Raw genomic sequence first — 26,456 nt, 5'->3', positions numbered from 1 at the left:
AAAAGTAAACACTAAAGTGCAATAATTTGGTTTACAAACTGTTAAAATTAAATTTTTCTGCATGGCCGATGGTGATCATAACAGAAACAAGATTTTCATTATTTATGACGCAAGCAATGATTTACTTATTGACTGTACTACTTTGCTCACTCTCTCTTAGTTTGTCTGAACCACAAATAGGCATTCCCCCTAGTTACACAAAAAAGAAACTACGACGTAAATGAACTTATCTGCTTACGTTGTATAAATCATACTACAACTGTAGTTAACCATTTTTTATTTCAATATTGTATTTAACTCCTTTTTTAGTTTTTTATTTATAGTTCGCTCTCGCTTCTGTTTAACACGTTAAGGGTACTACGTTACATATAAGGGCTTTGTATCTCGTCGCGGTACTCTGTGTATCTATCTACCTATGAATGGGTGAGTAGGCAGTCAGTGTTTTTTCGTATATCGCAAACCGGAAAGCGCGACAATAAATAGTCTCACGTTTATAATATGTTTTATTATTATTATTCCATAATTATGTTCTTAACAAAAATAAATAAATATATAATTAGGCAGGCTAAGCAAGCACAATAACTGCTCATAAAGTAAATTAATTTAAATTCGTATAGAGTAAATAAAATTGTTTTAAAAGTGTGTCGCAAGCTGAAACGCGCGACAATAAATAGTCCCACGTTTATAATGTGGTTTTATGATTATTATTCTATATTTACGTTTTTTAACCACCAGATATAATTAAGTACGCTAAGCAAGCACCGTAATTTCTCATAAATTAAATACATATATTTTATAGACTAAGTGATCCTTTAAGATTTATAATTCCAATTAGTAATATTGGTTTGGTTTGAATTTCGCGCAAAGCTACACGAGAGCTATCTGTGCTAGCCGTCCCTAATTTAGCAGTGTAAGACTATTCATCACCACCCACCGCCAGCTCTTGGGCTACTCTTTTTACAAACAAATAGTGGGATTTATTGTACATCACAACACCCCCACGGCTGAAAGGGCGAGCATTTTGACTGAAAGAGTTCACAGCAGCAAGACACAAGAGATTAATGTGTTGTGTTTAATAACTACTGATCTCTCATAGAAAATATTAATTAAAATCGTGTATACTGACACACACAAGCGATAAGTTGTTATAAGACTAAATGATTTTAACATGATCAATGATATTACTTCATCTGTCTCAGCGGGCATACCACAGATAATTACAGTAACAACACATATGTGATGGATAAAATATTTTGGCATATAATTCGAAATATTTATCGAAGTGCCTCTCTGAGTGGGTTTGAGAATTTTAATGGACTGGAACAGCTTGTTTAAAAAGAAAATACCACAACATTTGGGCTTCTATACTGAAGTTTTTTCTGAGGTTTTACTAGATGGCATTAAAATTAGGAAACTTTACGAGAAGCATTACACCTCACTATTTATTTCATGTGCTTTTTGTGTATTTCTTTATGATCCACAATAAAGAGCTACCTAAATACCTGCGTATAGTGCTCAGTATATTTTCTAGCCTCATATAAATTAGTACGCTCACGTAATTTACAGAGCAAATTTAACGGTTGACCAGCAAGTGGTGTATTGTTGCGATGATTAGAAATTATACGTGCGCATAACACTATTGCTAACTGGTTAACTATATTACCTAATGAACAGACACATTTGTGTATAGGTATTTTAAAATTATTACGTCTCACGTATTATAATCTATCTCGGACAAGTTTCCGAATTATTATTTTACGTATTGCGAGTTCAAATAACCTGAATTTTAATTTTAACTTAGAAGTTTATTGAATGTTAATATGTATCAAATTCATGATATTTGCCAATGAAATTGATACACACAAATTTGTTTCTTGATACAAATATGTTTTGATATATTACATATATATATTTTGATAAACAAACAACATAACATTTTATAATAACGGTTATTACAAATAATAATTCGTATACAAAAGTTTTACAAACAGTACTGAGGCTTCTATCTTGTCTGGAACTGAATATTTTATCAACGGTTCACGATGAATGGATTAATTCTGTGTTCATACACAGGTATACATCACTTGACGGGAAGGGACGAGTTTTTTTTTCCCCCGACGAAAATATCTCATGTCCTCATACAAATACTAACGCCAGAAGTTAAGCAGTTTTTAATATTCCAAATCTATAAACGGTCTTGGTGAAATATCTAATTTTTTGATTAATAAGCGTTTATCATTGTTAGAGCTTCCGAGGTTCTTACTATACTAACTGTAGCAAATCAGGAATATTAAACTGTCTCTTGACGTGTCGATTTATAAATTTTTATGGTGAGGTTCTCGAAAGGTCAGTTGGCAACAATATTCGGATATACGCTGGTTCTTTCGTAAAACAAATATTGCTGATTCTTACACACGAGAATCTACAAATTTAGAGACTATGTCAGACTTGCCCAATGCACATTTAACAATATAAGTTACATGAATTTTTGAATATATATTAAGCTTAAACAACACAAATATTAAAATAAATATATAATAATAAATCCGTTACCTTCCCTGTAAATAAATCTAGAGAGAGTGAGTATGATTGAATGTTACTGTAAATGTATTGTAGGATAGGACAGTAAAAATCATCTTATGACCCAGCACAAAAATCTTCCAAATTTGAAAAAAAAATTTACCCTTTTCTATTTTTTACTGATCATTATTAGCAAATACCAGGATATAAACTGCACAGTTCTTAAAAATGACAAAATGAACTTGTTATACACGTGTGACTCGAAGTCTAAAAGATGAATATCAGGAGTTCACTTTGTTGTGGTGTTTTCTTTTCTTTTTTTACTCCGATGATCTGTCAGCAACAAACGACGATTACATCAGACTAAAAGATGTGGTGAAGTAATATTCGGTCAGAAAATTGGCAGAAAAATACTGTTCCTTTATGTAGTGTGAACTTGATACTTGTGCCCAAACGTTTTGGAAAAATGTGCGCACTCTACGCAAGTATTTACGGTAGATACTAATGCTGTTGTTGTTTTTGAATTTCGCACAAAGCTACTCGAGGGCTATCTGTGCTAGACGTCCCTAATTTAGCAGTGTAAGACTAGAGGGAAGGCAGCTAGTCATCACCACCCACCGCCAACTCTTGGGCTACTTTTTTACCAACGAATAGTGGGATTGACCGTCACATTATAACGTCTCCACGGCTGGGAGGGCGAGCATGTTTGGCGCGACGCGGGCGCGAACCCGCGACCCTTGGATTACGAGTCGCACGCCTTACGCGCTTGGCCATGCCAGGCCCGATACTAATGCAAAACGTCATTACTCTTTTTACATGTTAAAAATAAATCGTACATAAACATTGATTTTTCCTGAAATAACTTTGAGGGGTTATTTAAATATTAGTCGAAGTTATTTGATTGTTTGGAATTAAGTACAAAGCTATCTGCGCTTTGCCCACTAGGGGTCTCGAAACTAGGTTTCTATGGGTGTAAATCCGCAGACCTACCTCTGTGCTACTGGGGGTGGGTTGTCGAAATGTAAAAATCAAAGAAAGAATTTATTCTACTCTAGCGGTAATTAATATTTTATACAGTTTCGTGTGGTGTGAACCGGGCTTCAGAGGTATTGTCCTGAAGTGGATGAAAAGTAAAAATATTTACATGTGTGTTCATCGTACGTTACATATTGATAATTCGTGTAATTGCGTATATCGATCATAGTTTCAGTAAAACTGGAATTAAATGAAATTGGTTTACTTTTCACACAAGTTATTTCACTGTCATCGTAAGTAGCTGGAAAGAATTGTAATCCGAACGATTCCTATACGCAACTTCAGTTACTGTTAGTATGTGTAAGGAAATGTGAACTTGATAGGAACTTATTTTCCGCCTGGAGGAAATAGTGAGGTAAGACAACGTGCTGGTTTTTTAGTGCGAGTAATCGAACCCTGGATTTTAACATAACTATTGGAAATTACTGCTACAAATTGTAGTATTTAGAGTGCGAAATTTATTATTCAATAAAATCTTTACACACAAATTTTCTGATATTTCTTCAGAATATGCGCATTATCTGCTTGTTCAGTTTTGTTTCTGCTTACTCGAATTGATTATGATATTATAAAAATAAATTGTTTGTTTGTTTTTTGAGGGTTATCTGCGCTAGTCATCCCTAATTTAGCAATGTAAGACTAGAGGGAAGACAGCCAATCATCACCACCCACCGTCAACTCTTGGGCTGCTTGTTTTATCAAAGAATAAGGGGATTGAGCGTCACATTATAACGCCCCCACGGCTGAAAGGGCGAGCATGTTTGGTGCGACGGGTATTCGAACCTACGACCCTCGGATTACGAGTCTAGCGCCTCAATCATCTGGCCATGTCAGGCCGTAAAAATAAATACTTGATTATTCCAACCAAAATAGACTTCAGATATGTTACGTTAATTTTTCGATGCGACTGTTTTCCACGAAAGAAATGACATCAGGAATTTCTGCCCAAAATGTCTCTAGATGTCCATTCCACTCATAATAAAACTTTACAGTGTGATAAACTGCTGCCCCACCCGGAGGGACAGATACCTACGAACCACCGTATGTTGTATGTTGTACATCAGAACTTGTTGCCATGAAAGAAACTGAGAGCTTTCTATTTATCAATGAATATTAAGAGTTGCTTCTTATTAGCGTTCTGTATATTAATTTTTTTTATTTAGTATTTATGTTATGGAATCACGATATAGTTTGTAATATGACGTTATCACGTATTTAGTTTTCATTATCACATGAATTATTAAACCATTATACCAAATCTGTTTAAACTACGTTTTCTGAGCAATGACATGCCTATCACAAACTGTTATAAAGTAGTTTTCGTCAAAGCCACAAGTATATTGAATGAAGCAATACATATGGATGTAACTCATAAAATTGTCAAAATAGCAGGAGTCACTGCTTTAAAGCTCAATTTTCGCACGTTAATGAATTACGGGACACAAAATCACACGCCCTCTTGTGTCACCGAAAACTATGCATATTTATGTTGTTAAGTTTTTTAAAAAATTCTTTTCTGTTTTAGGTCAGTGACTGAAACTTTTGTCCTTTGTAATAGAAATTATTTAAAGCAAGTAGGAATGTTACAAAGACGAATATGGTATATATATATTTATATATTATTCTTTTACAAAATTGACTTATTAACGACTTAACAGAAATAGTTTCTGCTTATGATTTCGTGGTAAACCCTATGAAATAGGAAGATGTTAAGTTAATATCATATAAATTAACGAATTGTTGTGTATTTGTCAGTGTAGTTGTGAACAAGTTTTTGTTTAAATTGGTTTAGTCAATAGTTACAAATTTCAAAATCATTTATTTAGTACTGGTGTGAAGCTGAACTTCGAAAAATGTATATTTAAAGTGATTGAAATGTTTGTAAGTTTTGTTTATTCAGTTTAATATATGAATGGAAAATTGAATATAATTATTGCAAAAATTGACATCTTGAAAAGATATAAATATAAATTACACTGCTTTTTTAGCATCATTTTGTCTTGTATTTATTTTTGTCAGTAAAAATATTCTAGTAGGAAATGATCTGGATTTTGGATGACAATTTCCATTTTGAAAAGAGAGGGTGAAATTAAACATTGTAGCATCGACTGTCTAAAGAACCAAAACCGTAATTTACTTTTCCAATTGATAATTGTTTGATTTTTCTAGTACTTTTCTATATGAATTGGATTTATTCAGTTATCAAGATGTTGGCAAAATTAGGAGTCAACTTGTAACGCATTAAGTAATGTAAGGTTTCATCAGTTTGGTTTCATTGGCTTATGAACTAGGTTTGTAGGGCCTTTCTTAGAAAAATTGGTTTTTTAGCTTGTCAGTAAACCTAAATGATGCTGAGTTTGGTTTCTTTTGAATTTCGCAGAAAGTTACACGAAAGTTGTCTCCGTCAACCGTCTTTAATTTAACAATCATAGGCTAGAGGGAAGGCAGGTAGTCAACACTTGGGTTAATATTTTAGGAACGAAGAGTAGGATTGACCATCACATTATAGCGATCCACGGCTGAAAGGGCGAGTATGTTTGGTGTGATGGGGATTCGAAATTGCGAGTTGATTGCCCTGTGCACCAGAACATTCCAGGCCGTCTTAAGTAATGTGTAATTAAAGAATTAATTAAAGTAATTAAAGAATCGTTAAATTATTACTGCCAGTACTGTTTATTATCATAGTTATTCCAAACCCTTTTAAGTGATGCATTATTATTTTCTTAATTTTTTAAATAATAATGCTATTTAGTAACACTGGCCATTCCAGACCCTCTTAAGTTATGTATTATTCTCTTAAATTATTAATAACGACACTTTCCAGTACTAATGACCATTCCGGACCCACTTAAGTGATGTAATATTCTCTTAAACTATTAGCAACAACACTGTTTAGTACTACTGTCAGATTGGAGTAATTTCAAAAGAGTTGCTGTTTTTCGAGTTTAGACTATTATATGACTACTTGTGATACCATTGATATATATACATTTTTGCTACAAATACTTAACACTAGAAGTTCACCATACACTAAAAACTGATTCAGAAATTCATATCTCTCTTCCTTAATTGGCCTAGCGCGTAAGGCGTGCGACTCGTAATCCGAGCGTCGCAGGTTCGTGCCCGCGTCGCGCTAAACATGCTCGCCCTCCAAACCGTGGGGACATTATAATGTAACGGTCAATCCCACCATTCGTTGGTAAAAGAGTAGCCCAAGAGTTGGCGGTGGGTGGTGATGACTAGCTGCCTTCCCTCTAGTCTTACACTGCTAAATTAGGGACGGCTAGCACAGATAGCCCACGAGTAGCTTTGTGCGAAATTCAAAAACAAACAAACAAACTCTTCCTTAATTAAAAGTTGACTGAATTCATTCCTGCTTCCTACTTTTCATTTTATAATAGATAAAGTTTGATTGTAAAGCTCTCAGGCATAGTGATATAAAACCCAATTCACCAGGCCATGACAGGGCCCAAGTGTTCCAGACCATAACATTAAAAAAAAGTCAAGAATGTATAATTTTACCACTCGAAAGACACATTTATTGAAACTAATTAATTTGGATCAATCATTAAACTGTTCACGTAAATATTATAGTTTTAAATGTGTTTCAATACATTGTTGGCCAAAATCTTAAGGCCAATGAACAAAAAGAAAAAATATGCATTTTGCTTTGTTAGACTGAACCACTTACTTGTGAAGAGCTTCGAAAAATGAAAATAAGAAAAAGGAAAATAAAAATAAAAACCTTTTTAGCATTTAATAGGGAAAATGTGAACACTATGAAATTATCTTAAATACTAGCTGGTCAAAAGTTTAAGACCATACTGAAACGAAGCGTTAATTGGTAAACACGTAACGACATTTAGTCATTTGTGTTCAAGCATTAGCGTTGTCAACATCTCCCACTGACATCTTCTGTGTTACATTGGGTAAAAACATGGCAAAGGCTAAAGAGTTGACAGAGTTTGAACGTGGCAGAATTGTCGAGCTGTAAAAGCAAGGTATCTTTCAACGTACCATCGCTGGTGAGACTGGACGAAGTAAAATTGCTGTTGCAAATTTGTTAAAAGACCCTGAGGGATACGTAATGAAAATTTCAAGTGGTCGGCCCAAGAAAATTTTGCCGGCGTTGAGCAGGATGATTCGACGGGTTTTCCGGCAAGACACCAGCCGATCGTCGAACCGGATTAAGGCCCTTACGGACGCAGAATGCAGCTCAAGAACAATAAGACGGCATCTACAAGAGAAAGGCTTTAAAACCGTAAACGTCTTCAAAGGCTACGCTTCCTTCCACATCACGAAACAGCTCGGTTAAACTTTGCTGAGAAGCACCAAACATGAGACGAAGAAAAGTAGAATTAGGTTTTGTTCTCTGATGAGAAAACGTTTAACCTGGATAGTCCAGATGGCTTCCAACGTTACTGGAACGATAAGGACATCCCACCGGAGACACAGTAGAGAAGGTTCCATCATGATCTGGAGTGCTTTCTCCTGCCATGGAACAATGGAGCTTCAGGTTATACAGGGGCATCAAACAGCAGCTGGCTACATTGGCATGTTGGAGAGAGCATCCTTATTGACTGAAGGCCATCGCTTGTGTGGAAGTGACCAGTTCTTTCAGCAGGGCAACGCTGCAATCCACAATATCCACAGGACGAAGGACTTTTTCATGGCGAATAACGTGATTCTTTTGGACCATCCAGCGTGTTCGCCCGAATTGATCCACATTGAAAATGTTTGAGGGTGAATGGCAAGGAAAGTTTATAGAAATGGACGTCATTTCGAAACAGTGCATGATCTTCGTGAAGCCATCTTCACCACTTGAAATAATATTCCAGCCAGCCTTCTGCAAACGCTTATATCGACCATGCCAAAACGAATGTCTGCAGTTATTCGCAATGACGGCCGTGCAACTCACTACTGAGACCTCTTGTTGGGCATTTACTACCCTCTTTAGGACTTCTTTTTGTTATGGTCTTAAACTTTTGACCAGCTAGTATTTAGGCTAATTTCATAGTGTTCACTTTTTCCCTATTAAATGCTTGAAAAGTTTTTTAATATTTATTTTCCCTTTTCTTATTGTCATCTTTCGAAGCTCTACTCAAATAAGTGGTTGAGTCTAACAACGCAAAATGCATATTTTTTCTTTATGTTTATTGGCCTTAAGATTTTGGCCGGCAGTGTATATGTATTTTAATGTAAGCAAACTTTTAATATCCAATAGTATTACTAATATGACACTTTCCTCGTGTTAGCGGGATTCCTGACAAAATTTTGGCGTAAAGAAAATGAAGTGGAAAGTTTACAGTTAGAATGTTGTCCTAAAATAAAATTAATTTTTCCCTTTACTTATATGGTGAACTACTCTTGTCATCTGCGACTAAAGTACATAAAGTACATTTCTGTAGAATGATCTTAAGGTTCCAGAATGGCTAGGTGGTTAAGGCGCTCGAATCCCCGTCGCACCAAACATGCTCGTCCTTTTAGCTGCTGGGGCGTTAAATGTGACGGGCAATCCCATTATTCCTTGGTGAAAGAGTAGCTGAAGATTTGGCGGTGAATAGTGATGACTAGCCGCCTTTCCTTTAGTCTTACACTGCTAAATTAGGGATGGCTAGCGCAGATAGCCCTCGTGTAGCCTTGCGCGAAATTTCAAATGCTTGGTTATATCGGGTCCAGCATGGAAGAATGCAGCCTGTAAAAATTCGACCTTTCGGAATAAACGAATTTAAGTTATTATATTATAAAAAATAGCTGTAGAAGTTTGAATGTTGCAGCAGTTTGAATTGGCATTACAATTATTAAAACTCAGAACGTACAATCTTATGTAAACAATATCTACTCAGGTAATGTTAGTTTCCACTTCTGCACGTAAAATACGTAACAATATAAAATGCAGCGATTATTATCCACCTCTAGGTTTTTAAATTTAACTGTTCAATAACCAGTATGTGAACGTTTCTCTGTATCATACTCCTTGTTTTAGGTATCATGCAGGTTTAATATTTATTTAGAATATCATTTTTTGTCAGACTATAACTGAAACATCTTTTTGAAGCGTAAAGTACTTGGAATATTTCATATACTTTTTCCCTCTATCTGTATATGAAACACAGCTTCAAAAATTATTTTATTTGAGGCATCAATACATTTTTACGAAATGAATTAGTAAAGGTGAATGTTCAAAATTTAATAGTTTAAAGTGGCAAAATTATTTAAAATGATAGAATAGTAAATTGTATCAAGACAGTTATGCTTATAATGTACATTTTATTTATACTTGTATATTTTGTAATAAAGCTTTTACTGAAATTTAGTCGAGTTGTTTTACGAATCATATAATAGTAGAGATATTTAAAGCCATCGGTATAAATAATATATAGAACACTCATACGCGATAAAAAAAACAAAATTTGTATCACATTTCACACATTTCTGCTGCAAGTTTCAAAGCCATATATTTCTATGCGTGTTACGTCGTTCTTATTTTTGCAATTACTTATTGTAAACATCGATTGACAGTTTTCTTCAGATTTCCATCCAACTCATGTTTATCGTTGTAATAGGATTTTTTATTGTTTAGAAATATGCGTTAATGGAGCTGATTAAATAAGGTATCTTGCTATAAACTGAGTTACTGCAGTGGAAATAAAATCGGTATTCATATGTTTATTAATGTTTTGAGATGAATAATAAATTGAAACAATTATTTACAGATAATACAGCACAATAAATTAAACTACTGTAATATTAGGTTACACTGTTTGTAAGTAATGCTAATATGGCGATATACATTTAATATAATTAATTACAATTTGTTGTGTCTTCATATTTTATGTATGCTCATGTATGTTTGCCCAAATCCTATGAAATACTTAATTTCCTTTATTTTAATACAGTGAAAATAGAAAGGAAAACATTTTACCAAGAGTTAGAAAATGTTATTGCTGTAACGACATTTGATCACGCCTACGTTAATCGATTAGAATGTTCCAAGAATATTGTTCACTTTTTTATATCTATTTAAGTCAGTTTCCAGTTTCAAAATTACGGTAAAATACTCGTAACTTACTATGCAGGTTCAAAATTACTAAAAACCCGATGAAACTGATAAAACAGTCTTATACATCTCGCATATTTCGACACATATCAACACGTCGTCCTTAGCAGTGTAATGTTTTGCAAACATAACTTATTTATACAATTACCAGATGACCAATTTTCATATTAACGAATTTCACGCCATATACTGACAACATTCCATGAAGTCCATCATCTTTGTTTAATAACTTATAAATTTACTTTTTTTACATATAATTATCTTAATAGATACACGTATACTCATACTAATTAAACTTCCAGGTGAGTTTTCTAAATGAATTCTTTCAATGTGTGTTTTTCTTTTGCAAAACCTTTTCATACAATGCTATTGAAGTGGCACTTTATTAAACAATCTTATACCAAAGCAACACTTAAAATTCAACAATCTACCCTCGTACGTTCGTCTGCCAAACACAAACTTATCCCTAAAATTTCCAAGACTTTACAAAATACGCTATATTCTGTCACTGTTATTGTGTGTTGTGGTATATACTGGAATGACTGAATTTACATTTGAACTTAGTATAAAATATCATTATTTTAACGTGCGATGGATTTTGTTTATTGGCCGGAAATTAATGAGAATCCTCTAATTCAATACATAAATGTTATAGTGGTCTAATTCCTGGAATCCTGGTCGGAATCTTAAATCATTTCTTGTTTTTTTATGTTTTGTTTTGACAAAAGTAATTAAATTGTTTATTTATCTTATATAACTTAATGAGATTCGTAAAACTTTAAGCATTGACACGATTAGCGTTGTTATAAACACTATTAACATACCTTCTAACGTGTGAATGGAATCCTTTTGTATATGGGTCACCATCATTAAGCAAGAAGTATCCAAATTGAAACGATTAACCTGTAGTACAGGCAGCTGTTGGCTTTTAATAAAGTTTAATATAGGAACCGCTTTGGTTAAAATGTTTTATGAAATGTGTTGCCATTGTGAGAAATGTAAAAAAAGGATGTCACTGAAACCCCCGTGGTTCATAAAAGACCAGTACAGTCTCCAACATTATCCTGTATTAACCGTGGATTTAGGGAGTCCCGTTAGCAAAGGAAATCTCAGATCTCCGAATCTTAGTTCTGGTATTAGGTTGATTTGAAAAGTAGTATACTGGATTAATTGTTGCTAAGTTAAGCCGTTATGCGTAACTTTGTTACGTTCTACTGTTCAGAGGTATTATAAAGAAAACTCTATATATTAAATATTTATAATTTAAGAACTTTTTGTCCTATGGGAACTATATTTCATCATGGGTGTAGTGAGAATCTTAAGTTTTATTCAAGAGAATTTGAATATGGTAGAACCTTCACGGAAGGATTTCAATATACTATCTGCCATTCGCAATCAACACACCAAGCTTAACCTTGAATTGAGCTTTAGCAAGCATCATCTGTTCTGAACATTCTTGCAGCATCCTACACACTGACACATATTATTCATATTTCCAATCTCTTATTGATGATATAGAAAGAGTGGTTTCATCATGAATAATCTGCCTAAACAATATATCAATGGTTTGGTTTGTTTTGAATTTCGCGCAAAGCTACACGAGGACTGTCTACGCTAACTGTCCCTGATTTAGCAGTGAAAGACTAGATGGAAGGCAGCTACTTATCACTACACATCGCCAACTCTTGAGCTATACTTTTACTAACGAATAATGGGATTGACTATCACATTATAACACACCGACGACTGAAAGGGCGAGCATGTTTGGTATCGTGGGAATTCGAACTCGCAATTTTCAGAGTACGAGTCAAGCACCCTAACCACCTGTCCATGTTTGGCCTTAGAGAGAGTAGAATTATGACAGTGCTCATATTGGAGAATAGCGACTTGACTGTGCAGAATAATATTATGAGAACAACCGTGTCCAAAGTTTTCCGAATAAATAGTGCACCTAGATATGCTTGTGGTGAAATCTTATTCTATTTTAGTAGTTTTAATTATATATATATATTTGAAATATTTGGATTTTTTGTTATCTATAAATTTGACTTTTTTTCTGTAATTATTAATGAATAGAATTCTTACTGAAAGTTTTATCTGGTATTCAAAGAACAAATAGTGTTATAGTGGTTTTGAAATTAGAGGTTGGTGAACTGATATTTTTGGTTGTTAGTCTCCAGGCCAGGCGGTGGCTCAGTAAGCACTAAGGGTATCATAAAGGGCCAATAATATGAATTATTATTGAATAAAAGCCATTTTCTCTTAATCAAGAGTACCCCAGTAGCTCAGCGGTATGTCTGCGGAATTACCACGCTAAAACCGGGTTTCGATACCCCTGGTGGACAGAGTACATATAGCCCATTGTGTAGCTTTGTGCTTAATTCAAAACAACAACTTAATCGAGAAATGTCTAAATGTAGTATTTTAAAATGAATTTACCAATTTACCGGAGTAAATGTGAATCTTTAAAAAAACACTTTCTCACTACTTGGTATTGTTTGTTTAACTGTTGATAACAGTCATAATTCGAGTATAATGGAAAATCTTATTTATATATTCAATGGCACACTGTTGTAAAATTAACCAATTAAATGATGTTCACAAGGTCAATTAACTTAACAAAATTATTTCTTTAAACATTATTTTTAATATATTTTTTTCCTTTCAACAGAAACCAGCCAAGCGGCCAGCAGAAAGCCTCGATACACCATTAAATCAAAGTGATGGGCTTGGGGATCCGTCAGAACATCAGGTCAAGCTAGCTTGCCATGGTAGCTCGCCAAGTCAAGGACAACAAAGAGAGACACAAGGCCAGTCCAGCCTTCCACATTTCTCGGTACAAATTGTCCAGCAGTTTTCTAGTTCAGATTCCTCTCATGTACAAAACTCGCAAACTGTTCAGACCAATGTTACTGTGAAAGCTGTACATCCAAACTCTCCGATGACTTCAATGGCAAGTGGTCAGTGCAACACGCTTCAGGAACCTCAGGTTTCTTCAGCAACAAGTATCGAGTGTAAGCAGGAAAAAGAAGGAAGCTTAAACCAGTGTTCCAGTGTGGGACTGGGCACGTGCAATAACCACAATTCTACAATCGGGAATAATTCTAGCGTGGGAGAACGTTTTTCGGACGCCTTTTCTACTCTTGGATTTCCCGACGATTCCAGTAGTGACGTAATTGATCCTGACATTTTAAAAGATTTAATTGATGACGTATTAACGACAGGAAATCCGTCCGATCTAATGAAGGATTTCAATTTTGACGACAGCAGTGGTAGTGAGAGAGAACAAGACCAAGAACCCAAAGAAACCGTTGATCCCATGCTTGATATTACTGGTAAACCTCATAGCACTCCACCCATCCATGGACATTTTTCCAACACCCACAGTCCATTCTCTACTCTGCAGACACAAAGTGGTACATCAGGATTTAGTCCTGGACCAAGAGGTTCACCCATGGGAAACCACACATCTATTTCTGCAACTCCTTCCACTACTTATCAAAGTCCCCATTCGTCTAATTACACTCATTCTGGTAGTTTCAGTGTGAGTCCAACACTAGGGCTGGATTTTAAGCTGAGTGAGCCTAGCCCTGCTGCTCAAACTTTGAAACAAATGGCTGAGCAACATCAGAGTTTACAGCAGAAACAACAAATAGGATTAAACATGAATTCCCCTCATTCCAGATCTCCATTTACCAATGAAAACTTTACAGAATCCATGACATTACCTTCCTTAAGGTCTGGCTTTATGTCAACTTCCAGCGGACAGGTAAATACAGCTCAGAAGACACAGACGAACGGTATGCTTGCATCACGCAGTTATGATAAACAAGTAAACTTTACAAGTGTCCGGCCAGCCAGTGGCAGCGGACCTTTTAAACAGGAAAGTGAAAACGGAGTATTTCCTGGTAGCCAAGGCTTAACAACAACAAATAACATGGGGCCAGTACCAGGAATGGATTACCAGAAACAACAGCAGGTCTTACAGATGCAACATCTGCACCAATTACCACCGGAGCAGAAGTCAGTGATGAGTGGGGCTCAGTACGGAGTTCCAAGTCCAGATAACAAACAGTCACAGTCAGGAATGCCCCAGCCTTCTGCTTACGGATCCACTAGACCTCTTTCACACTTCACAGCTGGTCAGACATCTAGTATACATAATCAGTTTGTTAGAGGACCCAGTCCCGGAATTGTTTCCTCTCCTACACAACATTATCGACCAGCTTCCCGTTCAAATTTGCAGTTGTCGCGTACGCAGCAATTGCAGATCTCACAGGCTGGTTCACAACTTCAAGTAAGAACTTTATAATTAATTTTTTTTTTTTTGCTAGACGACCAAAAGTATTTTTCCTCTTTTTATTATACATCACATGTCTGCATCTCAGTATCACAATTATAACGTAAGGATTTCATGAAATGCAAAACTGAAAATTGGCAAATCCTTTCCTGTATGGAGCTGTAGATCTTCTAAACAAAAATCAGTATATGAATTTACTGGGTAGTTGTTTTCGATGAAAGATATATACATACAGATATTTTGCAAATTATTGGAAGAACATTTGGTTTGGTTTGCTTTGAATTTTGCACAAAGCTATACGAGGACATTCTGCGCTAGCCTAATTTAGCAGTGTAAGACTACAGGAAAGGCAGCTAGTCATCAACACCCACCGACAACTCTTGGGTTACTCTTTTACCAACGAATAGTGGGGTTGACCGTCACATTATAATGCCTCTACGGCTGAAAGGGCGAGCATGTTTCGTGTGACGGGGATTCGAACCTGCGATCCTCGGATTACGAGTCGAGTGCCTTAAACACCTGGCCATGCCGGGCCAAGAACATTTGTATATGTCATAAACAACTGCATATAGTTGAAACACAAAGTCAGGAAAATTATAGTATTTTGTTTAATAAAATGTGCATGTGTGATAAAGTTTAATGACAATCCTAACATTCATTATCGTTTGTAAAATACTTATGTAATAATTCACGTAATTGTTTTAATGTCATACTAATAAAAGCATTGCGTGCTGGGAAAGAAATGCCTACGCTTTTATGAAATATCCCACTTAGTTATTAGAAATATCGACTGAATAGATTTATCTTTGTAAATTAAAACGAATGCTTTATAGAAAATAACTTAAAAACTGGCAGTTTTCGGTTTTCAACTTATACAGTTACATTGATTTTGTTAGTGTAAAGAGGTTTGCATTTTGTTTCCAACGACTAATGTAGCAATGCGACCTTCCATTATTTTCGATCCTACAACTGTGTATTGCAATCCCTAGATAACTGGAGAAAATATACACGATGGAACCCTGGAGGTACCGTGCTTTGATATCATGTTTATTTATATACATGTTTACATATGCTTATAATAGGGCCTGTTATTTAAAGTAGAAAGAATGGTACGTCAACGTGAGGTAGCATTTGGTATACTACGTGCATAAGGTTCTCGTTCGTTTAGTTTATAATTATTTTGCAATGGTTCAGCAGTAGAAAATTACAGAGTATTTAAACAGAAAAAAATTGAAATCGGTTGTTTTGAAATATAAGACTTCAAACCAAAGTACCAAACATTAAATACAGTTATTGAATAATTGGCGATACCAGCATTAGAGTACTTAGTTAACAAGGGTGATACGAGATTACTATGATTTTACTTTTATTTCAGGAATTTTACGAGGTAGAAAAAAACAACTCTAGATGAGGTCTTAAGCGTCAGTAAAAGCAAGAATGCTGAAAACATTTAGAAATACTACATTTTAGACCAGTTAAACTGAAATATATGAGATAAAATGGAAAATGTTGTTTAGCTATACTGACTTCAATCACATCTATTTGTTACTCACGGAACCTTCTAAAACTTCTATATTCAACTTCTATAAAGATTTTAGAAGGGTGGTATTCAAAACATGTTTTTATTTAGCTTTATCCAAATTACATTTTTTAATAATGCAGAATGATATATAAATTAGAGTTTATTGCAAATATTTACTTAGTTATCAGAGTGCTAGTGTCATGCAGATGTAATTATAAGATTTAAACAAGAATCTCAGAATGAATTAACATAACGAAACTAATTGATAAACTGTGATTTTTTTAGCCTCGCTTTATAGATTGTACCATTAACTGAATAATGAAATGTTTGAGTACTTCCATGTTTTCAATTTTATTGTTCTGCCCGATTCAAAGAATTCTCTGGCCTTTCAGTAATTTCTTTCTCACTAGGAGACGTGCAAAAGAAAAAAAACATACAAAAACATCGTAGGGTATTATGAGATTTAGTGGATGTTTTGTTCACATATTTTTTCTTTATTTTAATTCGTTCTCATACATTATACGAATCTTTTCATTGTTGTAGTGATTGTTATAAGAAGATTAATAATAGTTAACGCTCTGTTCAAATGAAAAATTATACTGCTCATGCATGCAAACAGAAACTTCAGTAACAAAATCATTTATCCATCAGGTTGTATAGTACAAATACGTTACGATCTTTGGTCATTTCTAGAATTAAGTATTTTTTTAATTTTCAAACTGAATTTTCAAAACATAAATTTCTGTTACAAAAGACCCCATGCATTTTTTTTTTAATATTGAGCTTATAAGTGGCAATATTAGTAAAGTTTGTAAAAACAGCTTTGCTATATTCATTTATCATTAGCTGTATTAACACACTAGGTGGCAGAAGAGACTTATTGCGTCTGCAGACCGTAAAAATTCCTGCCTCCAGGATATTCCTGTGAGCTTGAGTGGATATTTTCTTCAAATATTTTTTTCTTTTGTTTGATTCATTCTCATATGTTATACTAGAATCTTATTATTGTAAGAATATTAATTATGATTATTTTCGCTAGTGTTAGGTGTATTACGTTTAGGATAAATACACAATGGGGAGATCGTTCGTTGACGCGTAGGAAATGCCAGAGGCCGGTTCATTGTTAATAGAACACCCACATCGTATATTTGTAAAATAAATCAATTACGTTTTTCTTTGTTGTGATATTTTTGTTGTTCTTTTTTTTGTAAATCGCTAATCATATTTATATAAACTGTACATGCACTTGTGTTTGGTCTTTCGTTATTTTTCTTGACAATATTTTTTTCACAGCAGGGGAGTGGGGTCGGTTAGCAATATTTTCAAATACTTTTGGTAAATTTAATTTTTTTTTTTTTTCACACGCGCACACATATATATAAAACGCAAGAACAAAACGCCGAGAGTCAAACTCAAAACCCAAAACTGTCATTCACACACACACAAATATTAATGAAAATAAATCCAAGTAAGATAAAATAAATTATCTATCATGCCAATAACACACACAGAAAATACAAATTATAACATTTGTCATGAAGTACAAATGGTACAAGTTTTAAACGAAAATTAGTGTGGCAATGGCTCACAAAAGAATTCGAGATATTCCGTCCATTAGAATTAATTAAAAATACACATAAAAAAAAACAACGTAGATGAACAAGACAGCTAGTGACGACGATCAAATAGGGTTAAGTTTTGGGTGCTTTAACCCACAAAAATCGCAGCCGGTTATGAGTATGGTAGTCAACCCTAAAAAAGTTAGCATTATAATGGTATTTGTTAAAATCCACATGTTTTACATGAATCAAACTCCAACTCTCAACCACTAAACTTATCATCATAGTAGAACCTTTTAGTTAATAAAAACTACCCTTAATTTCTACATTAAACACATTAACACAACCAGTTAAACATAGCATCGTAGTAGCATCTGGCGGACTTTTTTGGGACATTGATATTTTTTTTCTTAGCTGTCTTACTGTTGGTTTTCATTTTCTTAACCCCCTGCTAGTACAGCGGTATGTCCACGGATTTACAACGCTAAAATCAGGGATTCGTTTTCCTTCGGTGGGCTCAGCAGATAGCCTGATGTGGCTTTGCTATCTTGTTTTACATTTTTTATGTGTGATAAACTGTATATCTCCGACGGTTTTGCCGCATAAATTTCCTTTACAAACTACTTTTGTAATATGTTTTGTCAAAAGGTATTTTTTTATTTCCTTGGTTTGTACATGTGTCACTGGTGTAATAGTCAATATATTTGGAATTTTTATATAAAAACATTATATTTTGAATTTTATTATTAGTGAGAGTTTTAGTTTTTGAGTTACGCTTAATAATTTAGTTATGTTTTCGTCATTGTTGTATAGTGCTGAAATTTTGCCTGTGTACTCTTTATGCAATTTACAGCACTAGACCAGTTATATAACGTATAGGTTTGTAACAGAAGGTTCTTTGAATTGTTGGTCAAATATGATGCATCTTTAGAGGAGAAATTCAATTTCTACGTTTTATGTTTGTTAAACTTAGTTCTGAGCTAACTCGGCATTACTGTTATTGCTTTTCAAGAAAATAAACAGAAGTAGTTTAGTTATAAATATGAGAAACTATTTTGAGACCATCTAACTTTCTATTTAGGCCTATTTTTTATGTTTTTTTCACTTTCTCATTGTGTTAAGTGTTAAAATGCTAGCACCAATCAGTAAATGAGCCCAGGTTGATTTTGTAATAGTGCTGTAGTTGGAATCCATACGACACTACAGAATATTTCCTGCAACTTAAGATGTCATGCATAATGAGGGTGACAGTATATCCCTTAGGGTATTGCTGCTGGCTGCCTTTTCTCTTGTCAGTAGTTCAAAATTAACGAAAGTGGTATATACTGTTCGTAAGTTTGCTTTGAATACAACATACACATAACCAAAATTCAAGTTACATAAAAACCAAACCATCGCCAGCTAAAGGTTGCGGTTTCATTTATGATATTGAACATACTTGAAATGTTTATCTGAAGCTATTCCCGTTCGGAAGGACACTCGCGAGTTTAAAGTTTCATAATTAGTTTCTTATTAGTTGGATGTTGCATGGGTATTTCGTACGTGTATAGATATTTAAAGTTTGCCTTGTTGCAGCGTTTCATTTTTGACCATGTTCTACTGTTATGTGTTTAGACCAGTCTGATTTCACGTAGGTCCCATTTCAGTTGACTCACTATAGCGGATACTTTTGTTATTAAAATATATAGAATAGCGGACGAAGATTTGACCTGGGGCATTATAATGTGATGTCCAATTCCACTATTCGTTGGTAAAATAGTGACTCACTGACTATTAGTGGGTGATATTAACTAACTGCTAAATTAGGGACAGCTAATGCAGATAGTTCTCGACTAGTTTTGGCTAAATTCAAATAAAACCTGTTTGCAATAATTACAATCTTACATCTGTGAATTTCCTGTTGGACAGCGCAGCTTGCTTTGTTGAATCTGTACACTTTTTTCCCTCGAAACCATGTATTTTTTTCTGTAATCTTCATTTCTTACGTCTGTAGTTTTCATAAAATAATGTATTTGTAATTTCACGTAGTTAAGTCTGAATGTAGAATATGCTGTATTCTTATCATAGGAGGTAAGGTCAGCGGTAAGTTTACGGACTTACAACGCGAAAGTCAAGAGTCTGGTTCCTTGTGGTGGACGTAATGAGTTAGCACATTGTGTGGCTTTGAATTAATAAAACAACAACAAAATCCTTCTAATTCTACACATTTCTTTGAGAACTCATAATTTAGAACAAAGGAGAATATGTTATAATTAGTTAACCACATTACATCACTACATTCAGTGCTCACGATGTTTTTGCCAAATACCAAGGCTCACCAAAATGGCTAAGATACGACAGACATATCATTGGTCTAAGCGCTTGATATAACTAATCATTTTTAATGAATAACAACTGTTCTGGTGTGAACCAGATTAAGTAATGAATTGTAACTCAAATTCATAACACTCTAAAATAGACTAAAGATGTAAGACATGCTTCCATATATCATTAGTTATTTAACATACATAACTGATGCTTTTGTGCCTAATCACTTCAAATTCCAAGAAAAACTAAGCTACTAATAGTGATAGTATGAGTACGTTCTTGTACTCTGTGCGTCCGCCATGTTGTAAACGATGATAGTAACATCTATATTTGATTTGAATTTCAAGACTGTGTAATGCTTTTGTGCCGTAGCAGCATAACTTGCATGTTACATTATTTGAGTAGCTTCTTCATTATGTCACTCGTTTAAGGTACTGACATTTTCGAATTTGTAATTTGATATTTACTAAATTTCACCATAATTGATATAGAATTCGAGCCTCCGCACAAAATAACATATGATGTGTATGTAGTGCAGTTTCTGTTTGGGGATGCTTGAAACAGTTAGGTACTTCTCCAAGATACTTTATGCTTTAATTTATTACTGTATTCTCCAAGATATTCTACTTTCGTCTTTAACGGTCGAATAATTTACACTTAAATTCCGATTATGTTAATAAATTCTATTTATGTTGTGTTACAGGGTTTTCACGATGCACGTTAAAACCAGTTGTTTATTTCAGTTGATTAATAAGAAAGAACCAATATTTTTCTAACTTCAAATAATACTTTTTTCGACTTAGAAATATACTAAAAGCATAGAGCGTTTCAGTGAATAATTTTGTTGATATGTACAATAGTGTTGTTAAATAAATAACTTATAATATTAAATATAAACATTAGACTTCAAAAGCACCAAGAATGCATTTCGATTGGACACTACCTCCCAGTCTTTGTTACAAAAGTTAATGTTTGTGCCTAATATTTAAAAGTAATCTTGGTCCAACTTTTATTGGGACTAGAATGACAAAATAACGAGTCATATTAATTATCATAGTAATAATAAGAACAATGAGCTCCTTGAGTGATCTAAACGCATTTCATTATGCAAAGACTGTTTTTATTAACAGCATAGAATGCCAGCATGATGGTCATACGCAATACAAAATAGATGCTATTGCTAGGCGTCTTTTTTGGTGCACAGGACATTCGACCCAGTTGTCTTGACTTTGTATTTTGACATGGCAGGAAAAGGACCTCAGGCCTAAGGCCATTCACCGTTCTGCTTCGAGAAATTGACCCTACCTGGAAAGCTGTAATTCTCTTCCGCAGTTATTACAGCCTCATCATCTTTTCTTACCAATTAGATTTTAATGTTTTTCGTTGTCCGTATGAAACTAGAGACACTCACGACAATGTCTGATTACTTTTTCTCAGCAACATTGTTTGTCAGATAGTGGTTTTTATTCAAGTAACATACTAAGATTTTGCTAATGTCGAAAAAAGTGTTTTAAACTCGTTTCGATTCTTCTGTGTACGACATAACAATTAAATTGGACAATGTTAAAATTGTGCTGTATTACTGATGCACCTTTAAGTAGCATACATAATATTAACTAGTCAGAATGTTGCTACTTTATGTTTAAAAATCTTGTTCAGAGAGCTGATAGTTGTAGTTGTTTTAAGTGCTTGCTACCTTTGTATCGCAATGGTGGGCCTGGTGCATCATGCTTTTGTATTACCGATTGAGTACATGTAAAAGTAGGTTGTGATCTGTATAATAAACAGTATTTGTGCGCTGTGCTTTGACAAGCGATGATGAAAATAATCATATAAAAGTTCTTGGTTTTTAACAGTACATGGTACTGGTTAAACCTGTTTTCTCCCCACTACTCTTGCATCTATACGTTGTTGGCGATAGTAACTCGTCACATAAGTGAGAAGAAAAACCATTTGTTCTAGGACGCCTTCCTACCATAAGTATACCTATTCAGAGTATTTTTTTCCTACCATTGTAATAGATTTAAAATTTGTGATATTAGAAAAACGTTAAAAATACATATTGCTGGCCTAAAATTTATGTTTTAAACATAAGATTTAGTAAAAAAAAGTGTTATTTTTCAAGCGCTCTCACATCACAAAACGTATTAATTCAAGTAACTGTTCATCAAGTTTCTTTATTTGATTAAATTTGTACAGTTGTGTCTTTAGTTAAAATATTTTTTTTTTCTATTTGTCACAGTTCACCTACTCTTTTCACTTTGTAAATACAACTGGAATTTCTTTGGTTACAGGTTTGTCAGAGCCAACAGCTACAACTGTCACGAGATTTTAAGCCGAACCCCACAGGCAGCTCTCAACAGATTTCACTGTTCTCCAGTTACCCTCATTCCACCACTGCTCCTAGGACGCCCTTTCAGATGAATATGTCACAAACTCAGTCTGCCAACTTTACAAATCAGTTCTCTGGAACTGGTAATAGCAATGGTGTGCCCGCTCATGAAGAAATGTGCCAACATATGATGCAACAACATGTTGCACAGCAAAACAACATTGGTGCCACAGCTTCGCAAAGAGAAATCCAGCTTCAACAGTTCTTGAATAGGCCTCCACCGGAATACAAACATCACACAGTTACCAATCAAGTGCTTTCTCCTCATCAGCAAATGATGGCAGATAATTCCATGGTAATATTAAATCCTACTCAGACGGCACATCAATTTTCTCAGCCTTCTGATGTTTCCAGAAGAGGAATAGTGTCCGAATCCACAGTACATACTTTACAACACCCTTCTTCACAGAATCAGATGCCAGTGAGAACAAGAACACAACAAGCTTGTGTTCCAAAGCCACATGTGGGTATGGGAAGTGCCTTATCAAATTTCAGCCAAACTACAGGAAGCTCAACTCATCCAAATATTACATCAGCAAACCTTGCTGGCCACATGTCACGAACTAGGTCTGTGTACAGCAGTTGCCTTCCTCGTTCTCAAAGGCCTCCAAATGTCAATGTAGGGCCTGAGGGACTAAACATATCACAAAGAGCAGCAGCTCCAGAATGGAGACAATTGCTTTTGCAGCAGCAGCAGCAACAACAGAGTGGTGCTAGACAAATTAGCCAACTTTCATCCCGCATGCAATTTCCTCGGGCACCCATAGGGACCATTGGACAAAATATATTGTCTCCCACAATGAATATGCCAAGTCATCAAATAATCCCGAGAACTGTAGTTCCACAACAGGCGATGAGAGGCGAAACTACACAACGTCACCATCTACAAAATAACCAAATACTGATGCACCCACAACAACAACAAATGGCATTTCACACAGGAATGGACCCTATGGACAGTACTAATGGTCAACCTAATACTATGCTGATGACAACACTGGCGTCATCAACCACTAATTTGACTAATCAGAGAAACATTTATCCAACCACTGGCAGTGCTAACCAATCCAATCAAGTGGATGATCCAACACATTTTAATTTAGATTTCTTAGACAATAACTTCATTGAGGGTACAGATTCAGATCTGCTGAACATAGATCCGGTTCTGAACGGCGGTACCACCAGTTTCAGCCTGCTAGACGAGATGAGCATGTTAAACAAGTAATCCAATAGATAACAATATCATCCGGACAAAATTGCATGAATTGACTAAGCAATATATTTTTTATATTCATGCCAAATCTTATTTTTGAATGATTTGTTGTTGTTTAAACTACAGAATATGATCAAATTAAATGTAACAATTAAATATAAGGAACATGTGGCCATACAGATGTTTTAGTGCATGTGTATAACGATACAGTGTTTACATGTAAAAAAAGCCTTTTGATATTTTTTTTATTAATTCTATTATTTTAAGGCATTCAAAGCCAAGAAGTGCAATTTTTTCTTCTGACAAATGGTCATAATACACAACTATTGAACTGTCCTTGCAAGATTTTTGAGATGGCCTTAGAATTGAACATTCCAACTGCATTAAATTTATCATTCCAAAGCTTATGAGTGATATAGCACTATATATGTATATTGTAGTTGAAGTTTGTAATGTTACATTATGGGATACTCACGAAATGGTGCTGTATAATATACAATTAACTATGTAAGTATGAAATATAACGTTTTTCGGACTTTTTACGTATGTTATAAACCTTACAGTTAAAGAGGTGATTGTTCCTGAAACAGTCATTTTGTGCAAGCAATCATTGGAATATCTGATTGATTAAAAGATCATCTATTTCACTTTTTGCAGGTTTAATTATGTTTTTATAACGTTACGTAGTTTTGCAGAGTTTTACTTTTTATAATCTGATGGTCCGTATTGGTTGTATTCGTTCTTTTGAAGCTAAAAAATAAAAAAGAAACTATTATGCTTACATCCTCGTACGTCTAAAGTATACCCGTAATCGGTTTTATTGTAAATTATCAACTTAAAAATATTTTTTACTTTCAAAATCGCATTATATGTATAATTCGATACTATTTTCCCTTTAGTTTAAAATATATATAAAATTATAAACTTTATTACATATTTTGTAAAAGTAATTATAGAATACAAGATTTATTCTTCAAATTGGTTTTTATGTCGTTTTTTACTTTAAATGGTTTAAAGTATGTTTCACAAATTGTCCAGGAATAACATGATATTCTGAATCAGACGTTTTAATTTTACTTATTTGAATCTATCGTGTTAGATCTATTGAAATCGCTAGCAATTCATATTAGGATTCTAAGTGTATGCAGTAAGAAAAGCTGCCAGAAAGAGAAATGTACACCTGTAAATATCAGTTTCCACTTAATTTATCGTGATCAATTACATCGCCAGAAATAACTTGCCAATAAATTATTTTATGACACTTATAAAGGATTTGTGGTTTCAGTGTGTAGGACCTTTGTGAATACAGAGACATTTAATTTATAATTTTTTTTAACTGCTTGAACTTTGGAAACCTTCCACAAATGCTTAAGCCCAAATTGCACAATCCTTTTCAAAAATATTGGAGTGCTACTCGTTTATTTAAGCGTCTAAAATTTATTCTGGTGCTTTCTGAAATGTAATTTTTTTGTTAAATATTTCAAAATAAAAAGCTGAACTAGTGTCTAAAGGGATAGAAAGAATATCTTTGTTTTTCTTGAAATAGTTTTATTTTAAATCGAAAAATACTTTTGAAACTTGCACTTTAAATATTCTCAACGATACAACAAATTTTATTGATGAAATTCTGGGAAACATTACGATGGCGTAATACTGAAATTAAATTATTAATTATCTAAATTCACACTCTGAATACGAAGAGCAGTTCAAAAATTGTGTCCAAAATGTTTCTAGTACATTGGACATCTCTTTTTACACTGTCGGAATCACCTGTTTACATTCCCATGCCATTTTTTTCTTAAAATATTCCCAGAAGCACAATGATGTGTCTGCGCTAGAAACCGGGTTTCGATACCCGTGGTGGGCAGAGCATAGATAGATAGATAGGTCATTGTTTAGCTATGTGCGTAAACTACAAACAAACTTAGAATATTCCTGGATGCTATTCGAGTGTTGTGCAACATTTTCTGAGACCCTGTGTTTTGATTAGAAACAATTGCATATGATATCTCTTTTGCTTCAAATAGTAATTTTGAAGTAGGTTTAGAAAAAAATGCAATTAAAAGTAGGATTTTCAAGTACATGCTTGATGTTAAGTAAGCGATTTCTATTAATGCTTATTTTCTGTGAATAATAATAAAAAGTGGCTTATACAAAAATCTTGTTACGATTACAGTTAGCTTGGTAGATTTTATTAAAGCAGATATATTCGTGAAAGACATGCTGGCTTGTCGATAAATTAGGTCTGATGTTGAGTACTAACCTGGGAATATGATTATTTAGAACTTAAAGATGAATCACATTTGATGTTTATACAACTATTAATTTCAGTTAAAACGACAAACTGACTAAAACAAAATTTCAACAAAGGAAGGTGCACGTGAGCTACCTAACTTTAATAAAAGTTTCGTTGAAAAATGTAAAAAATATAAAAACGTAATCGGCTGTTTAAGTTATACATATATATATATATATTTCTTATCATATGGTGTGTTTTCTTTTCATGTATTGTCATATTGCATTATTAAATTAAACTGGTCTTTTCAAA

At 34.1% G+C, this 26,456-nt stretch overlaps 1 protein-coding gene across 1 annotated transcript in view; it reads left to right on the top strand.

Moving 5' to 3' along the window:
• Positions 1-26,456, top strand: part of LOC143240695 (uncharacterized) — a 69,635-nt gene extending 43,179 nt beyond the window's left edge. Inside the window, exons 2-3 of the mRNA XM_076483565.1 lie at positions 13,287-14,912; positions 22,598-26,456. Of these exons, the coding sequence (XP_076339680.1) occupies positions 13,287-14,912; positions 22,598-23,920 (2,949 nt within the window). The 3' untranslated portion in view covers positions 23,921-26,456. The remainder of the gene's footprint in view (positions 1-13,286; positions 14,913-22,597) is intronic.

The sequence above is a fragment of the Tachypleus tridentatus genome, chromosome 13, assembly GCF_004210375.1.
Source record: "Tachypleus tridentatus isolate NWPU-2018 chromosome 13, ASM421037v1, whole genome shotgun sequence".
Taxonomy (NCBI): Eukaryota; Metazoa; Arthropoda; class Merostomata; order Xiphosura; family Limulidae; genus Tachypleus; species Tachypleus tridentatus.
This window is presented reverse-complemented; position numbering and strand designations above follow the sequence as displayed.